This window comes from Haliotis asinina, chromosome 4 (assembly GCF_037392515.1).
Source record: "Haliotis asinina isolate JCU_RB_2024 chromosome 4, JCU_Hal_asi_v2, whole genome shotgun sequence".
In the NCBI taxonomy this organism is placed as follows: Eukaryota; Metazoa; Mollusca; class Gastropoda; order Lepetellida; family Haliotidae; genus Haliotis; species Haliotis asinina.
The window spans coordinates 49,539,498-49,554,583 of record NC_090283.1 but is presented as its reverse complement, the minus strand read 5'-3'; the positions used below and the strand labels follow the sequence as shown (position 1 = coordinate 49,554,583).

The 15,086-nt window shown below is 37.4% G+C and overlaps 1 protein-coding gene across 1 annotated transcript; it reads right to left on the bottom strand.

Moving 5' to 3' along the window:
- Positions 1–995: 995 nt before the first annotated feature.
- On the bottom strand, positions 996–11,966 carry LOC137280982 (uncharacterized). Its single transcript, XM_067812151.1, has 4 exons — positions 11,916–11,966; positions 11,136–11,394; positions 9,704–10,316; positions 996–1,322 (listed from the first exon to the last, which is right to left on the bottom strand). Exons 1-4 carry the CDS (start codon positions 11,944–11,946, stop codon positions 996–998), a joined length of 1,230 nt encoding a protein of 409 aa, XP_067668252.1. The 5' UTR covers positions 11,947–11,966.
- Between the last annotated feature and the right edge of the window lie 3,120 nt (positions 11,967–15,086).

The following is a 15,086-nucleotide window of genomic DNA, read 5'->3' as shown; positions in this document are numbered from 1 at the left end:
TTCCAGAGCAGAATTAAAAAAAAAAGTTCAATATTTTTCTGCAAAACTTGTTAGATACATCAGACACAACCTAAAGTGGTGCCTTTTCCTATGTACAAGTTTTTGTGATTTATTATTTTCTCTTTTTCAATGGAAACGCTTCAAAATGAAGGGATGGACTTTGTTTCCAACTCAAAAATCATTTGATATCTTTCAACAGACCTTGGTAGATATATGAGGCAGATCTTGAAGTGGTGCCTTTTGCTATTTACAGATATATGGCATTTATATATTTCATGATTTCCGTGGAAAACAATTCAAACTTTGTCCAAAAAAACATCAAGTAACCTTCAGATGATTTGTCCTTTCAAATATGTGGGGGCTGGGGTGATATGTCATCTTCTGATGACTCTTGTTGTTTATTTACTGACCTCAAACTTTGAAAAGACTTTGATGATTAGCTGGCAGTCTGACCAGTACACTTTACCATTAGTCATTGTTCATAATGTCATTTGAAGTCAGGAAATATAATAATGGTGAAAACATACTTTAGTGCACTTTGGCAAACAAATCGTGTCCGTCCATGCACATTTATCTTTTCCGGAGCAGAACTTCAAAACCATTCAATGTTTCTTCACCAAACTTGGCACATAGATAGATCTGTTGGTGTATTAGTTCCTTTTGGTAGTTTGGGTATTCTTAATAAAATATTTTTGGCATTTCCATGGCAACAAGCGTGACTTAGGCTGAAAATCGGTGGTAATGCTCTTTTCCAGAGCATAGTTTCTTGACTTTCTGACCCGCAGTAGGGACCTGTAGCCAGATATATGCTAGAGTTAGATTACAGGGTGTCCTCAGGGTGGTTTGTGTAGTTTCAGGTTAAAGGTATTCTCTGGGAATCACCAAGTAGACTCTGTGTAGAGGCCAGATACATGCTAGCTTGGGCAGATTTAGATTACAGGAAGCGTTCAGGATGGTTTTTGTAGTTTCAGGTTACAGGCATTCTCCGATAGTCACTAAGTAGACTGTGTATAGAGGAGAGATAACTGCTTGCTTGGGTAGATTTCTTGTAAGGCAATGCTGAATGCTTGTTTCACAGGCTTCATCCGGATGCACCCAGATGACAGATCCTCACAGATGACAAATCCACCTAGTGTTGTCCAGATCCACTCAGATGACAGAACCCAAATGACCAGATCCACACTGACGACACTTCCACCCAGATGACAGATCAACACAAATGACCGGATCTCCACTGATGACAGATCCACCCAGGTGACCAAATCCACACAGATGACCGATTCATGCAGATGACTAGATCCATCCACATAACCAGATCCATGCTGATGACAGATCCACCCAGATGACAAGATCCACCAAGATGACCAGATCAATCCTGATGAATGAACCATCCAGATGATTAGATCCACCCAGATGACAGATAAGACCAAGATGACAGATCCCCCACAGATGGCAGTTCCATGCAGATGACCAGATCCATCCAGAAGATCAGATCCACCCAGATGACCAGATCTTCCCAGATGACCAGATCATCCACACAGCCATATCTACCCAGATGACCGGACCCATCCAGATGACAGATCCACCCAGATGACCAGATCCTCCCAGATGACCAGATCATCCACACAGCCAGATCTACCCAGATGACTGGATCCATCCAGATGACAGATTCACCCAGATGACCAGACCCATCCAGATGACAGATCCACCAAGATGACCAGATTGACCTTGATGACTAAATCCACTCATATAACAGATCCACCTAGATAACCAGATCCATCCAGATGACCAGATCCATCCTGATGACAGATCCATCCAGATGATCAAACCTACTCAGATGACTGATTCACCCAGATGACTCGATCCATCCAGATGACCAGATTTATCCAGATGACCAGATCTACCAAGATGACCAGAACCACCTGTATGGCATGGACCATGAAGGCGAGGTATGAGGGGGTACAGGTGATGTAATAGATATGGTGTTCTTGAAATGATAAACAGCGATTGGTTCCACTTTTCCCTTAACTAGATTAGTACAAACATATTTGTTTGTTTAGTCTGCCTTCAGCAATACTCTGTGACTGCTGTCTATGAACAGTGTGGTCTTCACCAGATAATCTAGTGATGAACAATATGTGCATCGGTTCACAGATCCACCCAGATGACCAGATCCATCCAGAAAGTTTCTGACTGCCCAGTCCATTCAGTGCAACAATAGGCTGCTGGGAGATCATTCTTCTAGCTCTGAAGTAAGTTGCCCTGTTGTCTTTGATATGTCCATAATTTGGTAGAACATTTCTGCTACTACCCCATGCTTGACTGACGGTGTGTTATTTGGAGTACTGCTTAATTCTCATCTGATGAGGGAGACATAAATCTCCAGATAATGGTTATCTGTGATTTCGGGTCGGACCTGTCCTGGTCGGTCCCCAGTTATCAGCAGGATTCAGCAAGTCAGGCTTTCTGACTGAATGTTTGCATGTCATCCTACCCCAAGGCTTACATCTCAGTTACTGCATTGTCTGATCAAGACAAGATGAATTCCAAACTCCCCAAAATGCAAATTTGTACATAATGAAGTTGGTCTGTTCTGCGATATTTGGTCAATATTAACTTAGATAAGTGATTTAGGGTTAGTTTCTTTCTATTTGTCAGAGATTTTAGGTGTATAACTTGTACATTTCCTTAAATATTCTAAATGCTTGGTCTGCTTTCCAAGTAGTTTATCATGTAGTGATTATTGAATCTGATACCCGGATGATGTTTGATAGGTCCATGGTTCCGGCAGCCGATTGAGATTCATTCTAAGTACAAGTTCAAGGATACAAGTCCAGGTTTCTATTAGAAATTATGTTTTTTTTCCATCCAGTTCAGGGGTTAAAATATCTCTTCGCCCGACACTCAGACAGGTCAGTTTTCATTTCAGGCAATCAAGTAATGGTATCTTACATGTCCGTGGACTACTAGATAATTTCTGCTTACAGTTTCAAACTGCAAATTAGCTTGTGTTTCATATCTGCTCATAATGTAGGTATTAAATTTTTCAGTGATAATAAAGTTGAGTTATCTTTCTTGACTATTCATCTCATCTCAGTAGATAGTCCACTGAAGCATTAATATTAAGTACCATGTTGATTTATTCTTTTGCAGTCACATTATCATGATTATGTCATAAAAATCAGGACAAGTGGAAAATTAGACAGGACAAGTTACTTTCACTGTGGCAAGTGGCTCTTAAAAAAATATTTGAACCTCTGCAGTTCCAATTTACTTAGGTGGACAATGCGGAACAAAATGTGGTTTTTCATGTAGTGTACTGTCACTCTTCAGTTTTCGGTTTAGCAATTTTTCTCTTCATTGAATTTTAATGGATTTATCATTATCTACCTCTGTTATCCTTGATAAACTGTTTAAATGATTGTGATATATTTTCATTACCTTGTCACCAAAGTTAAACCTATGTTGTTAGGTTTGGTCCCAAGTTTGTGGTTCATGTTAAAAGTTTTATTTAGTGAAGAATAGATTTAGTTAAACTTGGAGCTGGTTAGTGAAGCTTCAGATTTGTAGGCATTCTCTTGAAGTGGCCCAGAAGTGGTTTCCTGGATTTTGTACGCAGACCTTGAGCTGAATCCTGACCTCTGTGCTGTGTACATGACCACACTTGGGCTGCATTCAGCAATATTCCTGCTGTATGACAACAGTGTATCAATATTGGAATGTGCACCAGACAATCCAGTGATTGATGTCATGAACATAGATATCCAGATGTGCATGTGAAGACATGCTTTCAGTAATATTCAATAGGGATGGGATGGGTAGGAAAAAATGGAATCAAGTACCTTCACATACTTACCCAAATCGAAATGGAGTACCCGGATATGTAAAGAATACAGCTTGTTCTGTCAACTTTCTGAATATTCAGTCACTATTTGACAGATATTATTGCTGAAAATTTGAATAGGTGGCAATAAGACATTAAAACTGATCTCTGGCTATTTAGTTACATCTGTTTAACCAATTTAAAGAGTAACACCATCTCTTGCACTCCTTGTCCTAGACTAAGTATTCCAGAACTTTGCCTTCCTTCTTGGCTACTAGATTCCTAGAAATAGGACTCAATTCCAGCTGTCCCCAACCCGGATTTGAGTACCCCGGTCCTTGTCCCAGCCGTCTCCATAATATTCAAACTGTATGACAGCAGTGTATGAATACTCGAATGTGTACCAGTCAGCTGAGTGATTAATGTCATGACAGAGGTGCATACACTTACGATTTCTTAGTAATTATTACAATTATTATGGCATTACAGTAGTATATGGCACTGCTACAGTTTTCTGAGTAATTTTCCAGATTACTTCTGAAAATTACTTACAAGTCAAACTTTTACTTTAGAACAATTTGCAACGATCCACGAAGCTTTCTTCAGTTACAGCACTTCCTGTAGTCAGACGCAACAGTTACTTCTGGAGTGCATCATGAGGTGATCATGTTGGCAAAGGTTGAGTAATTCCGATATGTGAATGAACTACCTTGTGACACCGGGCTTTATTCTGATTGGTTGTTAAAGTAGGTTGTCGAAGATCGTATGTTTCAGCTATGCAAATGAAAATTACTGAAAAAAAGTTGTATTTCTCATCACTTACTACTGACTGTCACGAGCATAGATCTCCATGTTTTGATATAGAGACGTGCATTCAGCAATGTTCAAGCTGTATGACAGCAATGTATGAATACTGGAATGTGCAACAGATACTCCAGTGATTGATGTTATGGTTATCATTCATGAGAAATATGGACAAGGTTAGTGACTTTGCAGTCTTGTTTTTAGCCATTTTTAACAAGCAAGGGTTGCCAAAGATCTTCACAGGGCCATAGTTGTAGCAGATAAGAGACTCCGGATCGCAGCAGAGGCAGAAATTAATTCATGTTTAATGTGGAGGATCAGGAATATGTCAGATTGTCAAATCATCTATGGTCCAGTGGTCTATGTCATTTCAGGGGTAGATTTACATTACAGGGTGTCTTATCCGTAAAAGATAGTTATGTAGGTTCAGATGTAAGGTATACTTGGGAAAATGTGGTCAAAGAGATGATATTTGGTTATCATGGTCTTTGGAGGGAGTGTGCACAGCTTCAGATCAAAGGTATTTGTTGGAAAAATGTCACATGGACAGCTACAGTGTTAAGGCAATACACTTGACATGCTCAAAAATCTCCAGGGTATATGTTCCGATGACCTTAGATCCCTTTGCTCTCTCCGCATTCTCTCAAAGTTACAACCAAGCTTGCCAGTGTCAACAAGGATAGCGGTAGTAGCTGCATAGGCTTGTGCGACTCAGATTTTCAGGTCTGAAAGTTGAAAAAAGTATATGTAAGGACTCCTTGTACCTCTTTCAGGTGCCTCTGCATCAGTTGTGTTGCTTAGTTTAATTGGTTAGATAATTTGAGAATCGGAAGTGAGTTTAATTGGTATGCTGAACTTCCTGGCATACAAACCTGATTTGATGAAAAGCTAACCAAGGGAGGTAATATACTTATCGGGCTGAGGTGTAGATGCACCCAGGGTATGATGGAGAGTTATTGGAATGTATACCCTGGAGATGGGCGCATGGTAACTCAGATAGGTCTGGTAACTCAGATAGATTTCACCTGATTGGTATATTGAGGGTTTTATGTGTGTCTTTGGTGTAGTGGTAAGATATTCTTTATCAAATATTAGAGATTAGAGGTTTAGTAATGGCAAAGTTGACAGAATGGTATAGAGACCAGATAGATGCTGGTTTGGGTAGATTTTTTTTAACCCAACATGAAAAGGGTGATTTGTAGAACTTCAGGTTTGAAAAAGTGCTGAAGTGGTCAAACAGACTTTGTTGTGAGCATTTCATCTTTAGGGCAGTTTTGTGAGTGTTTGATCGGTTGAATGTAAAACTCCAAGTAAGTTACAATGTCTGGAAATGAGGGAGTGGTCCGATGAAAACCAGATAAATCATAGCAGGGATACTCTACAACAGGGATAGGTCTCTCGCTTGCTTTCTTTACCATTTGTACTAATTAACGTGTGCCTCGTCATTCTTCAACGCACACAGTGACTTGCCTCGTTCCCTGTGCAACTTCAGTTGTGTTTAACCAGGGAGACTATATAGAGTATATACTTTGTAGATTATCCCTGGTTTAACAGAACTTCAGCCAGTTTATTGTATCAGTCGGAATTTTACAGTGAATGAATGAATAAATGAATGAATGAATGAGTGAATGAATTATAGTAATAATTAAGAGCAAGAATTATGCAAATGAATGACCGAAATAAAGAAAAGGAATAAAACAAATAAGTACTTACGTGAATGAATGAAAGAATAAATGATACACCGTGGCCTTCCCTCCCAAAACATGTTAAAGAACGCAAAAGTATCGCGAGAACACTTGTTAAGATCAGCTGTCTTTTTATAAAATCTACATTGAAACATTTTTGTTTACATTAATAATTTATTCAGATATCTTATTGTATGTGGGGAATTGAATGGACATTAACAAAATGTTAAATGACACTGTCACACTGCGCTCAGAAGTAAAGTGTAATACTATCACAAAGCGTCCTAAAACCGTTGACCTTTCCAGTTTTGTCAAATAATGAGATCAACAAGAAAGAAAGAAGTTATGGAACTATAACCCTCAAGCATCAATGGCGAATCAGATCAGATCGGCAATATGTCATATTTTTCACACACCTCAAATACACCCTATCATTTTGTTTTAGATTATGGAACTATCACTATTACTTGCAAACATATTTCACCTGATAGTATATTCCCCTCATAAGAATTAAAGGTGTATGTGACAGATATTTTTTAAGTAATAACTAGAAACACTCAAACAACGGCGTGTAGTATTTCAGTGGCGGATCAGAGCAGATCGGCAATATGTCACATTTTGCACACGCCTCAAATATACTCCCTAACATTCTTTTTTAGATTATGAAAATATCACTATTACTTGCAAACACATTTCACCTGATAGTATATTCCCGTCATATTAATTAAAGGTGTATGTGAAAGATGTTTTTGAGGAAGTAACTAGGAATACTCAAACAACGGCATATAGCATTTCAGTGGCGAAACGTTATATTTTTCACACACCTCAATTACACCCTAACAATTTATAAGGCATAAAACTGTCACTATTACTTGCAAATACCTTTCAACTAAAGGTATGTTCTCTTTCTATAAATTAAATGAATGTGTGAAAGAAGATTTTAGCGGCACAATTTAGTCTATCTTCGCGGTGAATCGAGAATAGAAGCCAGTGAGCTATAACTTACTGACTTGAAACTTTACTACAAATCTACTGTCCTAATACGGACACTAATACCAATTATTTGACTTAAACTGAAGTGACAAAATAGTTAACCTATCTTCTACATGTTGGATTTCAGTTGTTATAACACTCCGCGAACTTAATCAGTTGTTGAAAATAAACCGGGCTCAATCTTAGATTCTACACTGTCACCATATTGGCTACACTGGTTACGTAACGACCCGAGACATACGTTCAGAGTTTCTTCTCTCCGTCTATGTAGGCTCCCTGATCATAGCATGGGTAAATGTGAAAGCCTTATCATAAGGGTGGTCTGTGAAGCTTCGCGTTAGTGGTATTCTCCGAAAATGGTCAATTTATCCAACAGATTGTGCATAAGAACAATGTTGATCATCGTTCTGTTCTGGTGGAATGGTGGTTAAATAGAGTCAGGTTTAGGTGTTGCTCATGAAGTGGTCCAGTACACGACAGACATGTCCTAGGCTTGAGTTGTGTACCACTGGGTGTCTTGAAGGTGTCTACTAGGTGTCTTCAGGGTGTCTAATGGGTGTCTTCAGGGTGGTGTCTATAGCTTTTGAGTTCAGGTGTTGCTTATGAAATGGTCCAGTACACTGATGATATGTCCTAAGTTGGAGTGGTATGCTACTGGGTGTCTGCTGGGTGTCTTCAGGGTGGTGTCTATATAGCTTTAGGTTTAGATGTTGCTAATGAAATGGTCTAGTACACTGTTGACGCAGTATTTGAAAACTATTTTACAAAAGACTTCTCAAATAATATGTATGGTCGTCTATTTCCCTAATTCAGTGGCTTTCCGCTTGCTAATGTGAAGCAGCAACGGGAAATACCTCGGTTTCAAGGCTTTGTATGAATACCATTTGAGGCAATTTGTATGATGGCAGGTGTCGTTCGAGAACTCTAATTTCTAAACATCACAATATCATTGTACCCCTGCAAAGCGTATTTTTGCTGTTGTAGGAAGTGGTTTTATAGGATAATTATTGGTTTCTAACGATGCTTATTGCCCGCAGTCTGCTATAAGGATCGTGATTGGTCAAGGTTGCGCACACGACCCATGGCAGGCAATTATATTACAGCAATGGCTGTCATGCTCATAAACGAAAACTTCTACATTCGGACTAACGTCTGATTTTCCATTCTGAACATGTTAGGCAAACCATAACCTACTATACATATATTATGGAGGTTGGTGAACATATTATGCTTGGTTTTGACCTGTGACAATAATGTTTCATATATTTTAGCATTACAGTTTGCGTTCAAGCGTAAAGTTCAGGGTGATGAAAGCCGAGATGTCAAGTTATATTACATGGTCACTCAAAAAAGATGGAAATAGTAAGTTTGACAACTTTTATGATTACTGTCATTGATTCTATTCTTCAGTTTATTCACTTCGTTTAATTATTGTCTTGAAACATTGTAACTTTGCTCCTTGACAACTTTGATGTGGACCCAAATTTCATTAAATTTGCAAAAAATAGTTTATGATTTGAACCCCATCGTTAATATAGTCAATATAACAAATGTGTTCAGAGATTTGTTATAAGTGAAAGATTTGATGAAAGAATCATCAGCTTGTTATGTTCTGACACTTGATGTGACAACTGCCTTGCCAGTTTACCTATTTAGCAGTTTACGGTGTCTGTCGGGGGACTCATTACATCCTGGTCGTTTTTCCCGAGTACAGTGTCTAGTCTTATTATGTTGTAGTTCAACCTGAATAACATACAGTACCGAAAGGTGATGTGCAGTCATCTGATCTTGCTGTATATACTCTTAAAAAAATGTAGGGGAACCTGAACTTTGAACCCTTACACACTAAAAGGGCAATGAAAATGATGCTCTAATTGGGGTGGGGCACCTAAAATGGAACTCCAAAGGGCACTACAGATTCATGGCATAAAAAGGCGGGGCGCTTCAGATGGCACTCACAAGAATTATATAAGTGGCATGGAGGCTTCCTGGGGCGCTTCCTAAACTTTAGTTAAAAGCTAGTTAAAAACTGTGGGCACTTCAAACGGTACCCACTAAAAATTTGACAAATAGCATTGGGGCTTCCAGGGGCGCTTCTTAAACTTTGGTTAAAATACAGGGGTGCTCCAAATGGTGCTAATTAGAAACAAACAAATACCATGGGGACTTCCATGGGTACTTCCAAAACTTGATTTAAACATGAAAAAATAGGGGCACTCCAAATGGTACATTTTAGCCACAAGCACTGTCATGGGTACTTAGATGGGTGCTGCAAAAACTTTTTTTTCTGTAACAAATAAGAGGGTGCTACACTGGTACTGTCTAGACTTTAAAGAGATTGGAGTTTAACTTAACAGTTCATGCAAAAACAAGATCTGTTCTGATATAAGCAGCAAACAGAATAAAACAAAAGAAAGGACCTGAACTCTGAAGCCTTCCAATTCTTCAAATCTTCAATGCACCTAAGCAGTCTTGTGATTAGATTTGGTGGAGAAAGTCTTTGTAATCTTTCATTAAATATTGATGTGAAGTTTCCAATGTAAAATTTTTCATTTTTGTTTGCACTGCCTGTCCAAAGATGTAAACATTTCTTCTGCACCCCAAGTAGAACACAATGCATATAATCTACAGTAACACATCTTATCATATCAAAAAAGGGCAACTTGTACAAAGGGGAGAAGCCCTTGACACCATTTTGACATGATCTGTGTTGTCCTGCTCTCCTTGCATCAGTCAGTCCTTGGGTATGAGTGCGAGGCGTAGAGACACCAGTGAAGTTACCAGCTTCTGATATGTCAAATGGATAAGACATCATCGATCCACGTTCTCCAGTTTTCACAGATTTTCCCTTGGACAAACAGCTTCCACATCCAAAATATCCATTAAACTGTACAAAGTTTTGGACCAGACATCTTGCAGGAGCATCACACACAACACTATGAAGAACAGCTCGTAACAGCAATGATCTGCCCTCCAGCACAACATCAGTACCTAAGTGAAACAAGAAAGAACTGTAAATAATGCTGCTAAAATGTGTAATAACTGCTAGATATTTCAAACATAATTACATGCTACTGTTCATGACATTCTGTCCAGAATGAGAAATTGAATGTATCAAGCCATTTAAAAGCACATGCATAACAAACAAACCTTTTTCACACAAGGACTTCAGTTTTTCAAAAAGAGGCTGCAGAAAGATTGACATTGTTGGCTTGTTAATGCCATACCAGCAAACAGTCTGCAGTACCTGAAAACACTGTCAGATATTTATCAAAGAAGGTTTACTTTAACTTTTCAATGTTTTAATCAGCAAGTTTGCATTTGGATATATATGAATATATAAACATTTAAAAGAATCAAACTGAACTCAATCTATCCATGATAGAATGATCACAAAAATTATCCAAATTCTATTGGAGTAACCAATTCTTAAACTAACCACACATGATCAATATCCTCTGCAACTTATATTTACTGGAGTTATTACAAAAAATCAGTCATCCTCAACATCATCACATGTATTCCATTTTTTTCTTCCACATTTAATGAGAATCTGATCAAAAGCAAGGGAAATGTTCCAGAATGAACTCAAAACAGAATTTTTACAAAGTTTTGTGATTTTCTCAAAAAAAACCAAAACAAGAAAAACCCTAAAAAATCAATAATTGCATACCATAATTTGTTTTGCATGACCCATTGTCATATACTCCTTTGTCTTCCTACCAAATCTTATGAAAATTTGACTAAAAATAAGACCTCATATTAATACATACTTTCACCAGTTCCATCTGTTGAAACTTTGGAGTAACAATGAAATTAAGAAAGCTTACCTTAACTTTGGGTTCAGTTCATTAACTGTTAGATACAGAGGCCAAACTTTGTAAGTCGATGATCTGAACAGAGTCACTCCATCTGTGTTGCGTTGTAGAGAAATATGAATTTCTTTCTCTTTTCTTCCTTTTTTTGTTCCCTTGAAGAAGTTATCCACAAAGATGTTTTTGTAAATTTTCCCATCAAAGATATCTTCAATTGCTGATGGATTATCCTTGACCCTTCCTCCTTCATGAAGTAAGTCTGACTTCTTTAAACCTATTGTAAACAATTGTATTGTCACACTATGAAAATACCCTGAATACTAGAACTCTTTTTAAAATGACAAAGGACCCAAAAGGAACCCATGCCCAATAAATAAAATATAAAAAATGCATTCATACAGACTACAACACTTAAAAATTAAAGTCTTTTCAAGGTGAATTGCAATAAATTTCTATCACAAAACAGTTATCCAACACTTCCCAATATTAAAGAGGCCACACAATTGTTTGTTTCGTTACAATTATCTTGACAGCAAAAAGCTTTGCCTTGGTAATTGATTCATCTATTATATCTAAGAATTTGAGAAATGGTAATTGAAATCTTTCCAATGTTAATAAAGCAAGAGTGTTATTGAAGTTTCATCTGAAATACACTGATTACTATTTATCAAGGCTTTTCAAGACATTTAACCTATTTCCTGCTATTAGATGTTAAAATCTTTTCAAGGTGGCACCATGCTTTCATGTCTGTCCAAACCTTGAATAAATTTGATTACTATCTATCATGACTCTTACCTGAAAATAGTGACTGTAATTGACCTATCATCGGTATGTATATGAAGGATGACTGTTCACTTTTCTGGCATTTCTGGCAGGTTGGCTCACTTGCTTTCCCATGGTAAGTGTTGCAAAAATTACAGAAGTAGTGCAACTGTACAGGTGATGACATACCTTTGAAGAAATTGTTAAATGTTAAATGTTTTCAAACTAGTTCTGCAAAAATGTGGAGTCATGCAATGAAGTTCGATTAAGACCAATAAATCTTTTGGTGCCTCCCCACTCAGTTGATGTCTTATAATGAAACTCATTATCAAAACTACACTGACTAGTTCTGTAATTCTTGCTCCAATGTACAAAGGCTGTGATTTATCTTCAAAGTTCTGCAAATCTGAAAATGGGAACAAACACTTAATTCTAATGATCATGATTATTCAAAAAAATTTTTCAGGCCTTCCAAGACCAACCATCTTAAACTGACTGGCTGATTTTTATGTGAATCTATTAATGTGAATCTAAAATTTTAAAATGTATCTGTGAAAATGTGCTTTTGGTTTTGCACTTACTGTCCTCTGTGTCATCAGCATCATCATCCTTCATTTCTTCATCACTGTTTTCAGTCTCTGATGAGCTTTCTTCGTCATCAGCAAACTTTCCCTCTGCTTGAGTTGCATCCTCATTTTCATCATCATCTACTCGAACAATGTCTTCAGATACAGGGCTGCTTTGGTCCTTTACTTCATCTAAACATAAATAAAATAACATGAAATTTGTAAACTAAATTTAGATACTGTGATGACTAAGACAATTTTGTTACCAAAGTTAATAACTAACCACATTCAACTTAATTTAGACTACTATTCAGTTAATTTTACTTTAAGTTTATGGTAGTAAAAGTTAAATTTATACGAAAATGGTTTATTCTTTGCAGTCCTTCAACTATTGTTTGAAATAAAACATTCCGTCTAGTTAACTCAAATAACATTAGAAACGAGGTGCAATTAACAAATTCCTACATTGCAATCGGGTTGTTGAATGTGAATAGGTTCATCATTGGCTTTCAATTGCTCTGGAGATTGCTTGCTTTCTTCTTGGGCACTTTCTCTCATTTTTCTCCACAAAGTTGTTCTAGGAGTCAGAGTTTCGTCGAACTCATGTTTCTTGTTCGGGCCTCGTTTTCTTTTTTTACATTCTGTCACTTCTGCCCTCTCAGTCATTTTGGCCTGTTTATCTCCTTTATTGTCCAAAATTCACGGTTAGTAAATGAAAAATGCCAATGCCGGGTTGCTTATGTAAATGTTCGAACTGTACCAAATCGTTAGCCACGTGTCGATGAAATTGCTGTCGACGACCAACAATGCTGCTGGAAGTAAGCAATGTTCCTTGCTTTGTTGTGGGCACCGCTCTCAAATCATTTTCCATGGTACCAAAGTGAAGCGATGTAAGGAACTTTATGCAAACTTTAGACCATGAGATGAAAATTATCGACATTTTCGAAAAACTTTGAGTTTTGAGTGATTTTTTAAACATGATTCCTACTTTGCCTTTTGAAAATGTCTAGCTATTAAAAAAATAACTGTTTAAATTGTTTTCTAAAATACAACCACCATTCCTTCCGACTTCCAGTTACAACTTTGGCACTTCGTTTGACTGGATTTTACCGTTTCTAAACTAGAACTCTGCGATATCGTACTACAAGTATTTCGACATGTCTTCATGAAAGTTTGTAGCCTTGTTCTGGGTGGAAGAATCGGCCTACAGTGTCCAATCGACTCACACAATTTGTGTACCAAGAAAAGAAGCCTGGGAATACAAGCCTGGTGATCGGGTGCAGGCTAAGATTTCTGGGAAACTCTACACCGCTGACGTCATCTGTATCTCAGGTGGGCATATATACATACATATATATTTATGCCAAGTGATCTTGCACTAAATTTGTAGATATTTGGTACGTTTAAGTATTTTGTGGTGGTTGTCATGTGCGTAGAGCTCAGATCACATATCAGCGTCCAGTGAGCAACAAGTCAGCTGGGTACTACAACTAGACGCTTTACAAGTGAATTATTATTTTTTTATATATCAGCTGAAACCGTTCTTTTAAATTACAACAAAACTTCTAACATTACACGCACTGATCTAGGTCACATACACAAATTAAACTGATATTGGGAAGGGAAATAAACAAGTAATTATTCATAGATTGTAGAATTAATGGATTGTATTTGACTTAAAATTTTGTCTATTTCAGATGACAAAAAGGCACTCAATGTGGAGGGGAACAGCTATCTTGAAAAATACAAAGCTCAGAAAGAAAGGAATCTGAACTCTCTGACGGGTAAGCAGTAATGTATAGTTTGGTTCTTTCTGATGGAACGATGATTGCAAGGATCAAATAATTGATTTGAAATAATAGGTATTATTTTTGAATTGAAATGAAAAGAATAATTTTCAAAATTGTTATGAATTTGTTTTTGTGAACAGAAACTGCAAGACGAAAGAAAGGGAAAACTGCCACAATACCTTCCAACCCAGGTAAGATCGAATTAAGAATTTGACATTGTTATCATGACATTGTTTCACGTTGACTGAAACACACACACCACCACCACCCCCACCACCCCCCCCCACACTCTTTCTCTCTCTCTCTCTCTCTCTCTGCTAGGATTTGTTACCAGTGTTTAAAGTACTATTGTTATCTATTTTCTAGAAAAGTTCATTATTAACATAATTGTGAGTACAAATCAATAAATAATTTTCAGTTCAAGAAATTGTGCGAGATGCACTTAAGAAGGATGCCCTCCTGAAAGCTCGTCAGGAGAAAGCAGAGAAGGCTGAGGCCTTGAAAAGTTCCAAAGAGAGGGTCCTGGAGGAGATGGACGTTCTCCTTGAGTTCCCATTCAGCTCAGAAATGCAGACCAGCGAAGACGAAGAAACAAATTTTGAGGATAATTGAGAATCATGAATTAGATATTTATTTGTTACTGTAACAAGAAAACAATTTCATGCCTTAACTGTTTACTCTGTGGTGTTTATGAGTTGTAGCTGATAGATCCATCATGTTTAGATATACAAGTACACTTGACATGTTGGAGGTTGAACAGAGTGCATGGATTCCTCATATTTTTCAACACTCAATGGTCATATCACATAACTACATGTCTTTCATGTTCATGCTTTGTTAGTTTTTTG